The sequence below is a fragment of the Mustelus asterias genome, chromosome 14 (genome assembly GCF_964213995.1).
Source record: "Mustelus asterias chromosome 14, sMusAst1.hap1.1, whole genome shotgun sequence".
In the NCBI taxonomy this organism is placed as follows: domain Eukaryota; kingdom Metazoa; phylum Chordata; class Chondrichthyes; order Carcharhiniformes; family Triakidae; genus Mustelus; species Mustelus asterias.
In genome coordinates, this window is record NC_135814.1 from 75,261,952 (window position 1) to 75,277,413 (window position 15,462).

Below are 15,462 nucleotides of genomic sequence, written 5' to 3' on the forward strand. Positions count from 1 at the left end.
AAGGTTAAATAACAAAAGTCAGCATTAAACTTAAAAAATACTACATTTTATCTAATAAAATGGTTCAAATTACAATTTCTCACAGCCATCCTACTGAAAAATATATTAAAGGCTGTACAGAAATATTCTGCTCATAAAGAAATCAAATACCCAAAATGCAAATGATTCCAAGTTTTTGTGAAGGATATATTTGTAAATGATTCGAGCAATGTTGCCTGAATGGAAACTTTCTCATCAATGTGAGAGACAGAACTTACAGAAAACATGAAAATAGAACAGTATTTATTTATGGGCATCGCTGGTAAAGAACAACATCTACTACCCATTCCATTTGCAGGTTTTTGATAAACAGGTTTATATATCTGCCAATCCTCACAATTTAAATAATGAGAAGAATTTCCACCAAGTGGAAGCAAAAGAAGTATATGCTTCTCAGTCCAGCGCTAAATAAATGCTCAAACACAAAAAACTGAAAGGAACAGAATTCTACCTGCTCATTTGACTGTGGTATATCATTCAGCAATGCCACTGGTGCGTGATATCCAGGCTTCTTCTGACCAAGCAAACTTGGAGACGAATAGTCATCATCATCCTAAGAAAGCAAACATATATAATGCAGTAAAAAGAAATACTCCTTTTCTGATGGTGAATCTATTTTTCTTGTATTTCAGCTTTTTAACAAACAAATATATTTTTAGCTTTATTTTGCTCTTATTTCCTCCTTAAAAACAGAATCCTTTGCACAATTAGGTGCAAGGAACAGTTGGTTATGTGTCTCCATAATGTCAATTTCATCTGAGAGACATTGCTAATATTCATGATTCTGCCAAGGAATCCAAATACTTGAAAAGTAAATTGTAAAAGATCTGAGAAAGTTTAAATACTCCCAAAAATGTAGTTATAAAAAATTGTTGGAAAAAGAATAATAAAGTTAGCTTTTATTTTGGATTGCTCTAGAGAACAGCTATGATAATTATTTAAAGTTCCAGTTAAACCATGCGCTGAATAACATTACTTTCTTCACCATTTTGTACTGTCAGATCTGAATACACCTACCTAGACATTTGATCAGTGTCTATAATTCAGCAAAGCAAACAAATCAAGGTGCCCAAATACCTTTTGTCAAATACCGTTAAATATTAACCCATCTGGAGTGTCCCAATTCAGACCTGACAGTAAACCAAAGATTCAAAAAATCACTCCAAATGATCCTTCAGACCATCACACAGCTTCAGAAGATAATTTTCATAGAATCCCTACAGTGCAGGAGTCCATTCGGCCCATTGAGTCTGCACTGACGACAATCCCACCCAAGCCCTATTCCTGTAACCCCACATAATTACCCTGTTAATCCCCTAACACTAGGTTCAATTTAGCATGGCCAATCAACCTAACCCGCACATTTTTGGACTGTGGGAGGAAAACGGAGCACCTGGGGGAAACCCAGGCAGACAGGGGGAGAATGTACAAACTCCACACACTGCGACCCGAGGCCGGAATTGAACCCAAATTCCAGGCGCTGTGAGGCAGCAGTGCTAACCACTGTGCTACCGTGTTCTGTTTTTTTCTTGAAAAAGTTAAGATTTCAGGATATCATTTAAGATGGCACACCTTACATTTCCTAAATTATTTTGGTTAATACAATTTAAAATGTGGTATGGAAACAAATTGATTGAATAATAATGTTTATGCAATAGGTTGTAACTGAATGTCAACATTTTAAGCAAAATTATTTACCTCTTCTTGCTCATTCGCAGGAATTGATGTCATATATCCTGCAAATCTGCTGTCACTCCCACCATAGATTTCCTGATCATAGTAACCAGTTGAATCAAGGCCAACGCCATCAGCATCACCTTCTACAACAAGAGCTGCTTTCTTGTTCTGGATCTCTCTGATCTGCGCCTCAATATCTTTGGAAAGAGAAACAAAATTAAAAGTAGTTGCAACTTGAGCGATTCCATTTTTTGTAGAGTTGTTGACGCTTTTGTCCATGGAAACTTTCCTTTGGGCGTTGGGACCACTTTCAGGTCCTGACCCCACACACTTCAGATGTGTGTCTGATGGCCTAATTTTACAATTAACAGGATGTCTCTATCTTGCTATCTACTTAGTAATGACGGATGGGTTCCAAAGACAAGTGCACAATAATCGCAGCTATTTACAATGCGGGCTGATATGGCTGAATTAATGAGAGCAGCAGGTAGTTAATGCAGCTGCCATTAATATGTGTGGAATGGCTGTCCATTTCACGATTTAAAAATTCAAATGGTGTGGCTGCAAATGGGAAGACAGCAGCCTTTCCATTTGCTGTTGTTGAGGCTCCAACCTCCCATTATGAAATATCGACAAGATCAAAGTATAGGGCTCGTTTGGCTTTTTAAGAACCCTAATTGACTACCTGCCACTGTCAATAGGAGCCAATCTCTGGGAAAAGTGTTCAGAAGTGGGGCAAGATGACATGGAGTTCACCTGATGCATGGTACCTCAAAGCTGCCTCCACAGGGTGTTCCAACCTGCTACCTCCCCACAAACTATTTATGAAAATAATTATAACCCAAGTGTGAACTCTGATAGCTCCAGTCAATCAAACTTACCATATACGGATGGCAGCATTTTTACTTTCTTATTCATTGGATGGAGGTGTCACTGCCTGGGCCAGCATTTATTGCCCATCCCTAGCTGCCCTTAATGTCCTCTAGCAAGCCACTCAGTTTAAGAGTCAATCACATTGCTGTCTGAAGTAACATGTAGGCCTGACCAGCTAAGGATGGCAGATTTCCTTCACTAAAGAGCATTGGTGAACCAGATGAGCTTTTACGACAATTGATAACGATTTCATGGTCATCATTAGATTTTTAATTCCAGATTTTAATTGAATTCAAATTTCATGATTTGAATCCTGGTCCCCAGAGCATTACCTTGGATCTCTGGGTAACTTCTAATGACAATACCATTATGCCATCACCTCCTCCACATAGTTACTAGACTAACAATCTAGAGACCTGAATAAGTGATCCAGAAACATGAGCTTAAATCTCACATGATGTGGGGAACTTCAATTGTTAACTGAATAAATCTGCAATATAAAGCATCAGTGGAGGTAATGATGAAATTGCCAGACATTCATTAAAAAAAACATCTAGCTCACTGATGTCCTTGAGGGAAGGTAATCTACTGTCCTCAAGTAGGCATTGAACCATTGTGTAGAACCATCCAGCACCAAACTAAGCAGCAGATGCAACAAACGGGTGAGAATGGCCAAAGACAAAAAGGTTTGAAAGTTAGTCGGTGATTGTGTACGTGAAGTGAAGCAAAGGACTACAGTAGTATTTCGCAAACTATTTTCCAATGTGACCCCATTTTTACTCAGAATCACTTTCTCAAGGATTATTGGTGATAGGCAACAAATAATAAGTTAAGCTTATTTATTAGTGTCACAAGTAGGCTTATATCACTGCAATAATGTGAAAATCCCCTAGTCGCCACACTCCGGCACCTATTCGGGTACACTGAGGGAGAATTTAGCATGGCCAATACACCTAACCAGCACATCTTTTAGACTGTGGGAGGAAACCGGAGCACACGGAGGAAACCCAAGCAGCCACGGGAGAACATGCAGACTCCGTACAGACAGTGACCCAAGCCAGGAATCGAACCTGGGTTCCTGGCACAGTGAGGCAGCAGTGCTAACCACTGTACCACCATGCTGCCTTGCCAGTAAATCCCAAACCCCATGAACAAAAATAAAAACTCTTGAAAATTATCTTGATTTCAAATGCCAGCAAAAACAATTAAGCAGCAGGGTAACATTCAGTATATAAAGTCTGCATATTAAAGATTAAAATACAATACAAAATAAATATGAAAATCATTCATTTTAAGTACTTCATAAAAACATTTAATGCACTCAGGTAGGTTTTAACAAAGCTCTGCATATTCCCTGATGACAGAAGACTCAATGAAGTCTCCTTTCCCCCATCCAACCCCCAACACATACATTGTAATCAGTCCCTCTGACCCCACCACCAACACACACACATGCCTCTCTTGTCAATCACCCCGCCAACACCAGCCCCTTTCAAAATCTCTCCCAACTTACTGAGCAACCACTCATCAGCCTTACACACACAGCAGGCCCTCTTCCCAACGCCCTCCCCTTCACCCACTGACTCACTCAGCAGTCTCTTTTCCTACCACTATCCCCTCTATCACTCAGCAATCCTTCTTCCCAACCCTGTCACCCTACTCAGCAGTTCCTCTTCCCAAACCCTCTTCCCTCCACTCACTCAACAGCCCCTCTTCACCAACCTCACTCACTTGGCAGTCTGGCCTTCCCATTGCTTTATGGCAAAACCTTGCTGCCCTGGATGGCCAGGCCACTGTGACTGAAAACCAGCTGCAATTTACTACAATAAGCAGAGACTTGGGGTCTGCTGTTCCCTCCTCCCTCGCACGCCTGCCTCAACCTCTAGCCCCACCAAGCAGCCAGCAAAAGAGCGCGCACTCCCAGTGGGATGACTGATGGCAGCTGGGTCCAGACTGACACGAGTGGCAACAGGTGAGGGTCAGCTCTGGAGGCATCAGCTGTGACAAGGCTCCTTACTCTGAAGTTCACAGATTGCACCTGGACAGCCCAGATTTCAGAGATCAGTAAAAAGCACAAGATCGAGGTTGAGCTCACCGACAACTGCTAAAAGACAGAAATCAGAATATCATTTTCAAGGACAAAATTTCATTCTTGAAAAGATGGAAATCCACCTAATGGTAGAAAATTCTTATTCCTGCAACAAAATCTCATAGTCGACCCTGTAAAATCCTCACCTACATCTGGAGACTTTCACCAAAATTAAGAGAATTGTCCCAAAAGCTAGTGTAGCCTGACATAGCCATTCACAGAATTATATATTTTAAGACAATGTTCCAGACTTCTCCATCACCATTCCTGGGTACAGCCTGTCTCACCAGCAAGAAAGACCTGTCAGAGACAGTGGCACAGTAGTACACAGTAATTAATTAGGCTCTTGGAATCTTCAACACAATCCAATCTCATGGCAATCCGACCATAGGCAAGGAAACCTCCTGCCCTTCTTCAGCTGATAAATCAATGCTTCCTCTTGTTGAACACCACTTGGAAGGTACATTGAAGGTAGCAAAGGCACAGAATGCACCCTGAGTAGGTGCTTAAATGTCCATCATCAAACTTGGCTCAGAGGCACCACTACTGGCTGAGCAGGCCAAATCCTGTAGGACCATAGATGCCAGATAAGGCCTGCAGCAGGAGGTGAAATAACACAAAGGAAATCCCAATTTGACCTATCCTCGCCAATTTACCTATTGCAGATATATCCTATTGCAGATGTATCTGTCCATAATAGTAGTGACAGAAGTGACCACCATTAAATTACTTGTTGCTGACAAATTCCTGTCCTTCACGTCATGTGGAACTACCACTGTTCTAAATGGTACTGACTATATATCGACTAGCTAAGTGATCCGAAAGCCAACAAGTCAAATCAAAGCACTGCAGCTCCACCAAATCAATTCACAAATGGTGGTAGACAATGAAACAAGTAACAGGAAGAGGTCACTCCATGAGCATCCACACCCTCAGTCATGGCAGACTTCAACTTACGAGTGAAAAATACAAGTGTTTGCAACCATCTTCAGCCAGGGGTACCAAGTGGATGATCCATCTTGGCCTCCTCTTGAAGTCTCTTTCAATACAGATGTCATTCTTCAGCCAATTTGATTCGTTCCACATAGTATAAAGGAATGACGGAGCAGTGGATAAAAAAGACTTGCCTTTATATAGCACCAAAGGAGACAGATCGAACACCTAATCCGAAAGAAGTGCAAGCACTCCTTCAGGACAGCATTGTCAAACAACAATTTTTGCGCTAAAGCCTTGGGTGTGGGACTTGAACCCAGATCTCTGTGACTCACAGGACTCATTGGTACATATATGTCACTTGATAGCACAGTCAATATACCTTCCATCACTTTGTCTATGACTGAGAATAGATTGATGGGATGGTAATTGGCTGAATTGGACATGTCCTGCTTCTTGTGGACAGGACATACCTGGCAATTTTCCATGTTGGGTGGGTGCCACTGTACTGGACTGTAGCTGTACTGGAACAGCTAACATAGAATCATAGAAACCCTACAGTGCAGAAGGAGGCCATTCGGCCCATCGAGTCTGCACCGACCACAATCCCACCCAGGCCCTACCCCCACATATTTACCCACTGATCCCTCTAACCTACGCATCCCAGGACTCTCAGGGGCAATTTCTTTTTTTTTTTAACCTGGCCAATCAACCTAACCCGCACATCTTTGGACTGTGGGAGGAAACCGGAGCACCCGGAGGAAACCCACGCAGACACGAGGAGAATGTGCAAACTCCACACAGACAGTGACCCGAGCCGGGAATCGAACCCGGGACCCTGGAGCTGTGAAGCAGCAGTGCTAACCACTGTGCTACCATGCCGAACATAGGGGCCTAGTTCTAGAACACAAGTCCTCAGCACTGTATTCATGATCCTGTCCTGATTCATTGCATTATGGAGTATTTAGGAGCAGCCATAGCTCTTTTTTTTTTTTAAGCATGCTCGCCTGTGAATCAGAAATTCAAGTCCCACCGCAGGACTAAGCACAAAAACCAAGGCCAACACTCCAGCACAGAATTTACATAATGCAGAGTTAGGGGAGATGCCGTTTTTCAGGTGTTGTGTTAAACCTGCCCTCACAGGTTGTCATAAAAGTAACCATGGCAATACTTCAGAGGACATCATGGGAATTATCCCTGATATCCTGGCAAATATTTATTAATCAACACAACAAAAACAGAATATTGGGTCATTAACTATTTCTGCTTGTGGGTGGTCACAGTGGCTGCTAGTATACTGCTCGTGGGAGGTCATGGAGCACAATTTGGCTACTGCGTTCCTTGCACTATGCTGTTTGTGGGAGGTCGCTGTGAACAAATGTGCTGCTGTTTTTTCTATAATATGATGCTTATGGGAAATCTTTGTGCACAAACTGCCTATTGCATTCCCTGCACTATGCCGCTTGTTCCCAGTACACAAATTGGCTGCTGCATTCCCTGTACTCTGCTACTTGTGAGAGGTTGCAGTGCACAAATTGGCTGCTGCATACCCTGCGCCGTGCTGCTTGTGGGAGGTTGCAGTGCAAACTGGCTGCTGCTTTCCCTATGCTATTATGTTTGTGGGGGTCACAGTGCACAAACTGGCTGCTGCATTCCCTGCACCATGCTGCTTGTGGGAGGTTGCAAACTGGCTGCTTCATTCCCTGCACTATGCTGCCTGTGCGAGGTTGCAGTTAACAAATTAGTTGTTGCGTTCCCTGCACCATGCTGCTTGTGGACAAATTGACTGTTGTTTTCCCTATACAATGATGCTTGTGTCAAGTCGCAGTGCACAAATTGACTGTCTTGTCCCTGCATTCTGTCGACAGTCATACCCAGCATCAAGAAAATTGAGGCCTTGATACTGTGGATATGAAGGATCTATTTCCATTAGCAGAAAGGTCCATAACGAGAAGACATACCTTTAAAGTAATTGGTAGAAAGAGTAGATGGGAGTTGAGGTGATGGGGATCTGGAATTCAATGCCTAACATGGTGGGAGAAGCAGAAGCCCAAATCACATTTAAACAAAGCTTGAGGTGCCATCCAAGGTGGGATTCACTTACATAGTATTTGCAGACAGCATGGACAACACGAGACAAATGGCCTCCTTCTGTGCAGTAAATCTCTATGTTTTTATGTTTGTTGCTGTTAAAAGCCAATGATATCTGTCATCAATACCACAGAATCACTACAGTGCAGAAGACGGCCATTTGGCCCATTGAGACCACACCAACTCTCAAAAAGAGCATTTTACCCAGGCCCACCACCACTCCCTATCCCAGTAACCTTGTGCATTTCCCGTAGCTAATTCACCTAACCTACACATCTTTGGACACTAAAGGACATTTTAGCATAGCTTACACACTTTTGGACTACGTGAGGAAACCACAGCATCCAAAGGAAACCCACGATAACACGGGGAGAATGTGCAAAGTCCACATAATCACCCAAGGCTGGAATCAAACCCGGGTCCCTGGGGCAGCAATACTAACCACTGTACATCAACAAGTGCCTGCTTTGGCAATTACACTGTTAAACTAACTGCATTAAAGACAGGTGATGATTATTGGCTCAACCTCAAAGGGTATAAACGGACACAGCTGGAACAGTTGTGGTGGAGAAACTGTAAGGTGTTTGTATCTCCTGGCCCAAGGAAGCATGATGTGGAGATCCCGGCGTTGGACTGGGGTAAACACAGTAAGAAGTTTAACAACACCAGGTTAAAGTCCAATAGGTTTATTTGGTAGCAAATCTGTCTTAATGCTCTCTCCACTCACATTGTTTAAGACTTGATTAGCTGTAAGTATTCGCATTCGAACCATTATTCTGTAAATTGAGTTTGTGTCTTTATATGCCCTGTTTGTGAACAGAATTCCCACTCATCTGAAGAAGGAGCTTAAGGCTCCGAAAGCTTGTGGCTTTTGCTACCAAATAAACCTGTTGGACTTTAACCTGGTGTTGTTAAACTTCTTACCAAGGAAGCATGCCAGGAGTTCCTAAGGGCAGTGGCTCCAGGTCAAAGCATCTTCAGCTACCTCCCTCCATCACAAGATGGGGATGGGTGTTCAGTTCTATCTGTAACACAACACAAAGCAGATCATGTTCACATGCAGCAAGACCTGGACAACATTCAGGCTTGAGCTGCTATGCAGCAAGTGACATCTGCGCCATGCAAATACTGAGTAATGACCATCTCCAACAAGAGATATTCTAACCACTACCATTGACATTTAACAACGTTACTATCTGAATCTATCACCATCCACATCCTGGGAATCACCACTGATCAGAAATTTAACTGGACCAACCACATAAATATTGCAGCTGCATTGGTAGGCAGTCACTTTTCTATGAGGTACAGGGTATAAGTACGAAGTGTGAGTGGATACTCACCTGGATGAATGCAACTCCAATAACTGTCAAGAAGTTGGACCCCATTAAGGATATAGCAGCTTACTTTATTAGCATCCATTCACCACCACCTTGAACATTCACGCTCTCTTTGTTGTTGGAGTTAAAATCTTAGAGCTTCTTAACTAATGACACTATTGTTGCACCTTCATCACAAAGACTGCAGTGGTTCAAAAAAGGTGGATCACCACCACCATGTTCTCATGAGCAACAAATCTTGGCTTTGTTAGTGATGCGCTCAGCCGCTGAATGAATACAGATCCAAAACAGACACTAACTCACATCACAAAAATCAGACTGTTATGAATTATGTAAGAAAAAATATTTGACCCATCAGGCTTATTTCAATTGAATCTCCTTGCCAGGTGAACCAACATAAAAGCTGAAAAATGTTCCAAGAGCTCTCCAGACTAGACCTCCTCTCTTGAAAAAGGAAGGCTGAGGGGTAAGCAAATAGAGCTCTTTAAAATAATCAAAGGTTTTAACAAAGTGGAAGTGGACAGAATGTTTTCTCTTGTGAAAAAGAGCATAACTAGAGACCATCAATATAAGATGGATACCAAGAAATCCAACATGGAATTCAGAAGAATTTATCCAGAGGTGAGAAAGTGGAACTTGATACTGTGAAGCAAATAGTATAAATGCATCGAAACAAGCATAAAAGAGGGTTATGATGTTAAATTTAGATGTGGAATAATGGGAGGTCTGAGTGGTGCATTGTGATAGCGTGGACTGGTTGGGCTGAATGGTCTGTTTCTATGCTGTATACCCTATGTAATCCCATAGTCAAGCATGACTCTTTGTCAAACAAAAGTATTAGTCCCAAATCAATGAGAGGAAGAAAAGAATGAAAAATTTAAAATCCTTTTGAAGTTCAGAGGTGAGGACAAATTTGAAGCAAGTTGTGGATGACAGGATTTGGGGACAGTCAAGTACAGCGTGTAGAAAAGTTATCAAATTAATTGACTGCAATATATTAAAGCGATAATTGGTGGTATCAAAAGAAATGCAATATAATCTTACTGCACAGCAATTGGAATTAATATTTTTGTATTTTAAGTGATTAAGTGAAACCATAGTGTATGTCACAATTCCAACTGCATCCAAAGTTCCATTAAAACACTATAGAATCCCTACAGAGCAGAAGGATGCCATTCAGCCCATCGAGTCTGCACTAACTTTCCAACAGAACATCCTACCCAGTCCCACCCCATTAACCCCACTAATCCTTCTAACTGACATCTTTGGATACCGAGGGACAATTTAGCATGTTCTATCCACCTAACCTATGTGACAGCATAAAAAAAGGGAGAAAAGATAGAAAAGGTTAAAATAGTTTGCAATAGAGTGCCCTGTATAATAGTGATATTTGGAATATGTTGTTTGCCCCTTGACGTGCCAGTGAATTCAATCCACCCTAATTATTATGGAATTTCCTCCCTCCAACTATAGAGTTGTGAGTCTCACATCTAACTTAATTATCTGGCAGCAATTAGCATTCTCAGTCTGGAAAGTAGTAGGGTAGCTAATGTAGAAATGGAAAAGATAAAATATAGTGTCAGTGCAACTGATTTAGATTTGACAGAAAAAGGATCAGAATAATGTGTATTTATATTTTAATCTAGAATGAGGAGAAATTAATATATAACTACCAAAATAAACTATTAAAGTATTTCTAGCACTGGGAAACATTATCACTCTGGTATTATTTGTCAGTCAAGAATTGCAAACTGAAAATCTTTCAAAAATTAACTCTCAGAAACTGTCATACCCACAGTCAGGACAGCAATTGAGCATTAAAACTATGGTGGTATTATGGTATAATTGAAAGTAAAATTGCTAAAAACAAATGAGGTGCAAGTTATCCTGCAATGAAATGCATGATAACAATACCTCAAACAGGTATGATTCTCATGAATGCAGAGAGTGTCGAGAATTACTGACATGACAAAAAACAAAAATGTTTGATATAAATTGTAGATTTCAATCATATCAATCAGCTTCACTCAAAATCCAGAAAATTCAATTCTCAAACAATTTATCTGCGATCATTTATTCAACCTTTACTCTAAACGTACACATACTGTGGCATTTCAAATTAGATTCTGCAAGCAATTGACATACATAAAAGTGGTATAAAAATTAGAGAACCCCATTGCTGTCTCTATCTTACATTAACCCCCATTAATTTAAACAACTGAATAAACTGCAAACTTTATGGATCAGAGAATATTTATCCAACTCTAAAGAAGTCATATTTATCTCAAATCATTAAGTCTGTTTCTCCTGCCACATATGCTGCCAGACCTGCTGAGTATTTCCAGCACTTTGTTCTTTTTGGTAAAAAGCAACAATAAAACATAACACGATTTTGGAGTCAAGTGTTGAGGGTATCAGGCGTCACTACCAGCAAAGTTTTGTTTCATGTTTGAGTGTGTTGACACCATCACTTATGCTTTAAAACTAACAATTTATTAAATAACTTTGAGTGCAAAGTCCCTCATTACAACAGGGGTGGCACAGTGGTTAGCACTGCTACCTCACAGTACCAGGGACCCAGGTCCAACTCCTGGCTTGGGTCCCTGTCTGTGCGAAGTTTCCACATTCTACTCGTGTCTGTGGATTTCCTCTGGGTGCTCTGGGAGTTTCCTCCCACAGTCCAAAAGATATGCTGGTTAGGTGCATAATCCATACTAAATTCACCCTCAGTGTACCCGAACTGGCACCGAAGTGTGGCAACTAGGGGATTTTCACAGTAACTTCATCGCTGTGTTAATGTAAGCCTACTTGTGACACTAATAAATTAAATATTTAAAAAAAGGAGTGATGATGCAGAAAAGAGTGCACCGTATTCTAGCCATTGCAAATCATTCACGAAACTTTAGAGCATGTCAAAATTGGCTGTCACATTATTTGACTCCAAAGCTTTGATGTTATAATTGTTAGTTTAATGGCACTCAAATCCAGTAGTCAAACACATGAGTAGCGATTTCAACAATTTGCTCCAAAATCGGGATGATTGTTGGAAAATCAGGTCAGATTTCAACCCCAAGCTCAACATTGAATCCAGCAGCTCTGCAGAAATGCAAAGAGCCATTCACTTTTGATGCCTACGGCGGCGGTGGATAATTGTTATTGACAAGGCCGCAGGCCAACTACGTATCCGCACCTTAATCAAACCTCCACAAAATTCAGCCATCGACAGCTCTTTAACTTCGCGAATGGTGAGGGTTCTTAAACTTAAATGCGCGCATCCTGAGAACTGGTGAGTGTGGAGGGGGGAGGACTTGGGATGTAGGCCTCGGTCGGCCCCATTTGCGCTCTCAGAGCGACGCCATTTCCTGACCCATTGCATGCACCCGCACAGCGAACTGTAGCGGCCACATTCCTCCACCTAAAGCCCCTACTCACTACCTGAGGAACCACCAATACGCTTGCAGAATCATTATTATAATCACGGTTCGCCTAAAAAATGTATGATTGAACAGACCCACTAAACGATCTCCTCTTACCTTCGTGCGTCTTGGCGATCTTCGCCATTTTGTACAACGGTAGCGAGCGGAACCGCGATGCTGTGGGTGGGCCCAGGATTGATTGACAGCAGCTCCTCTGCAGCAGTACAAATGCTGCAAGTCTGAGCTCGTAGTTGGTAGCACTGTTAGTCTCTGGAAATAGTTTTACCACAATATCATATCATTGTTGTGACCAAAATAAATTGCAAATGCGTTATGAAAATTGCCTTCTTTTGGTGGCCGTCTCACCTCTACTGCGTTGTCATATCCTTTGGTTGTTTTAGAAATGTCCAAAAATAAAGACAGGAAGAGTCCCTTTTTGCTACATCTGTGGAATAGTTATTCAAATATGGCCAGCAAGATAATGACACTCATATTGTCAGTGATTTGGTGACACAAGCTTGAAGTGTGCTGATTTTCCTGTATACGAATTGGGGGTTGAATGTTTTGATTTATTATTACCGTATTACTCTATTATTACGTGCATTACTACACAGTGAAAAGTATTGTTTCTTGCACGCTAAACAGACCAAGCATACCATACAGTGAGAAGGAGAGGATGCAGAGTGTAGTGTTGCAATCATAGCTAGGGTGTAGAGAAAGATCAGCTTAATACCTGGTAGGTCCATTCAAAAGGCTGATGGCAGGAGGGAAGAAGCTGTTCCTCAGTCAGTTGGTACATGACCTCAGACTTTTGTATTTTTTGCCCGGTGGAAGAAGGTGGGAGAGAGTATGTCTGAGGTGCATGGAGTCCTTGATTATGCTGCTGCTTTTCCGAGGCAGCAGGATGTGTAGACAGTCAACAAATGGAATATTAGTTGGAATATGGAATATGTGGGTTACGGGGATAGGGCCTTGGTGAGATGCTGTCAGAGAGTGCAGACTCAATGGGCCAAATGGCCTACTTTTGCACTGTAGGGATTCTACGATTCTAATATACTGGACAGAAAAATATGTAATTCACTCAATGCTAAACATGGGCAACCAGAGTTCCCAAAAGGTGTTCTGTCTTCAGCCAAAGATTCCCCTCCTTTGTGGTTGACTTGACCAAGCTATCAACCAATTTCACCACATTTCCTGCAGTTCTGCCTTTCCATTCCCTTTCAACACCATGACAGGGTTCCTCTTGTCCTCATCTTTCACCCTTCCAACCTCCACATTCAAATTGCCATTTCTGCAACTTCCACCGCAATACCAACACATTGTCTCCTTCTCTTTCAGCATTCTGAAAGGATTGTTTCCTCTGCAACACCTATGACAACTCTCCAATAATCCCTTCCGTTGCACAGCACTTTCCAATGGAAGCACAGGAGGTGCCATGCAGGGCTCCAGACACTGCTTGTCACACTGCCTACCTTTGTTTTGCTATTAGCACATTCTGATCTCTTAATGTGCCACTATCAGCACCTTTCTTAGTCATTTATATTCCCTTTGTCTTCTGTCCATGACATCTTTGTCTCCCTCTCTCCAGCCTTCATTTATCATTGGCCATCTATCCAGCCCCTACTGCTGCACAGCCCCATCCCCCTGACAACAGTATAAATTGCATCCTATTTCCAGTTCTCCTTAGCTCTGATGAAGAGTCATCCAGATTTGAAATATTAGCTCTGTTCTCTCTCTCTACAGATGCTGTCAGACCTGGTGAGGTTTTCCAGCATTTTCTGTTTTGGTTTCAGATTCCAGCATCTGCAGTAATTTGCTTTTACTCAAGACACTCTTGTCCAGTGAAACAGATTTACTTGTACTTCTTTCAAATTCATACATCATACTCATTGCTCATACTATGGTCCCCTCAACATCATGTGTTTACTCCTCAACATCAGGCAGACCAAACAGATTGGGTGATCATCACATTGCTGAAAAGACAGACTTGCATTTATGTAATGCCTTTCACAACTTCACTTTCCAATGAACACCTCCAGTCAGGCCACAAGTGTGACCCTCAGCTTCAGGTCACTTACCACTTGAATTCTCCATCCCTCTATGACTCTGACCGATGGAATCACAGAACCATAGAATCATACAGTGCAGAAGAGGCCCTTTGGCCCATGCACCAACATGCGAGAAATACCTGATCTCCCACCTAATCCCATTTACCAGCACTTGCCTGTAGCCTTGAACGTTATGACGTGCCAAGTGCTCTTCCAGGTACTTTTTAAAGGTGAGCAACTCACCTCTCCCACCCTCCCAGGCAGCACATTCGAGACCATCACCACCTTCTCGGTAAAAAGGTTTTTCTGCACATCCCCTCTAAACCTCCTGCTCCTCACCTTGAACCTATGTCCCCTCGTGATTGACCCTTCAATTAAGGGGAACTGCTGCACCCTATTCCACCCTGTCCATGCACCTCAAAATCATGTACACTCGATCAGGTCCAAAGAAAACAACCCAAGCCTATCCAACCACTCTTCAAAGCTTAAATGTTCCATCCCTGGCACCAGCCTTGTGAACCTCCTCTTCACCCCTTCCAGTGTAATCACATCCTTCCGATAATGTGACAACCAGAACTGCACACAGTATTCTAGCTGTGACCGCACCAAAGTTCTATACAATTCCAAGATGACTTCCCTGCATTTGTAACCTATGCCACGATTGATTAAGGCAAGTGTCCCATATGCCTTTTTCACCACACTACTAACATGCTCATCCGCCTTCACAGATCGATGGCCACTCTCAACATCCCTTTGTGTTACAGGACTTCCTAGTGTCATGACATTCATTGAACAATTCCTTGTCAAATTACTCCTTCCAAAATGCATCACCTCACACTTTTCATGGTTAAATTTTATCTACCCATTTGACCATCCCGTCTAGATTTTCCTGCAGCCCAAGATACTCAGCCTCAATGTTAACCACCTGACCAATCTTTGCCATAAGCAAACTTAGT

At 42.1% G+C, this 15,462-nt stretch overlaps 1 protein-coding gene across 1 annotated transcript in view; it reads right to left on the reverse strand.

The window, feature by feature from the left end:
* sf3b1 (splicing factor 3b, subunit 1) overlaps positions 1-12,699 on the reverse strand; it is a 53,758-nt gene extending 41,059 nt beyond the window's left edge. Inside the window, exons 1-3 of the mRNA XM_078228641.1 lie at positions 12,576-12,699; positions 1,738-1,913; positions 491-592 (exon numbers count right to left, since the gene is read on the reverse strand). Of these exons, the coding sequence (XP_078084767.1) occupies positions 491-592; positions 1,738-1,913; positions 12,576-12,603 (306 nt within the window). The 5' untranslated portion in view covers positions 12,604-12,699. The remainder of the gene's footprint in view (positions 1-490; positions 593-1,737; positions 1,914-12,575) is intronic.
* Between the last annotated feature and the right edge of the window lie 2,763 nt (positions 12,700-15,462).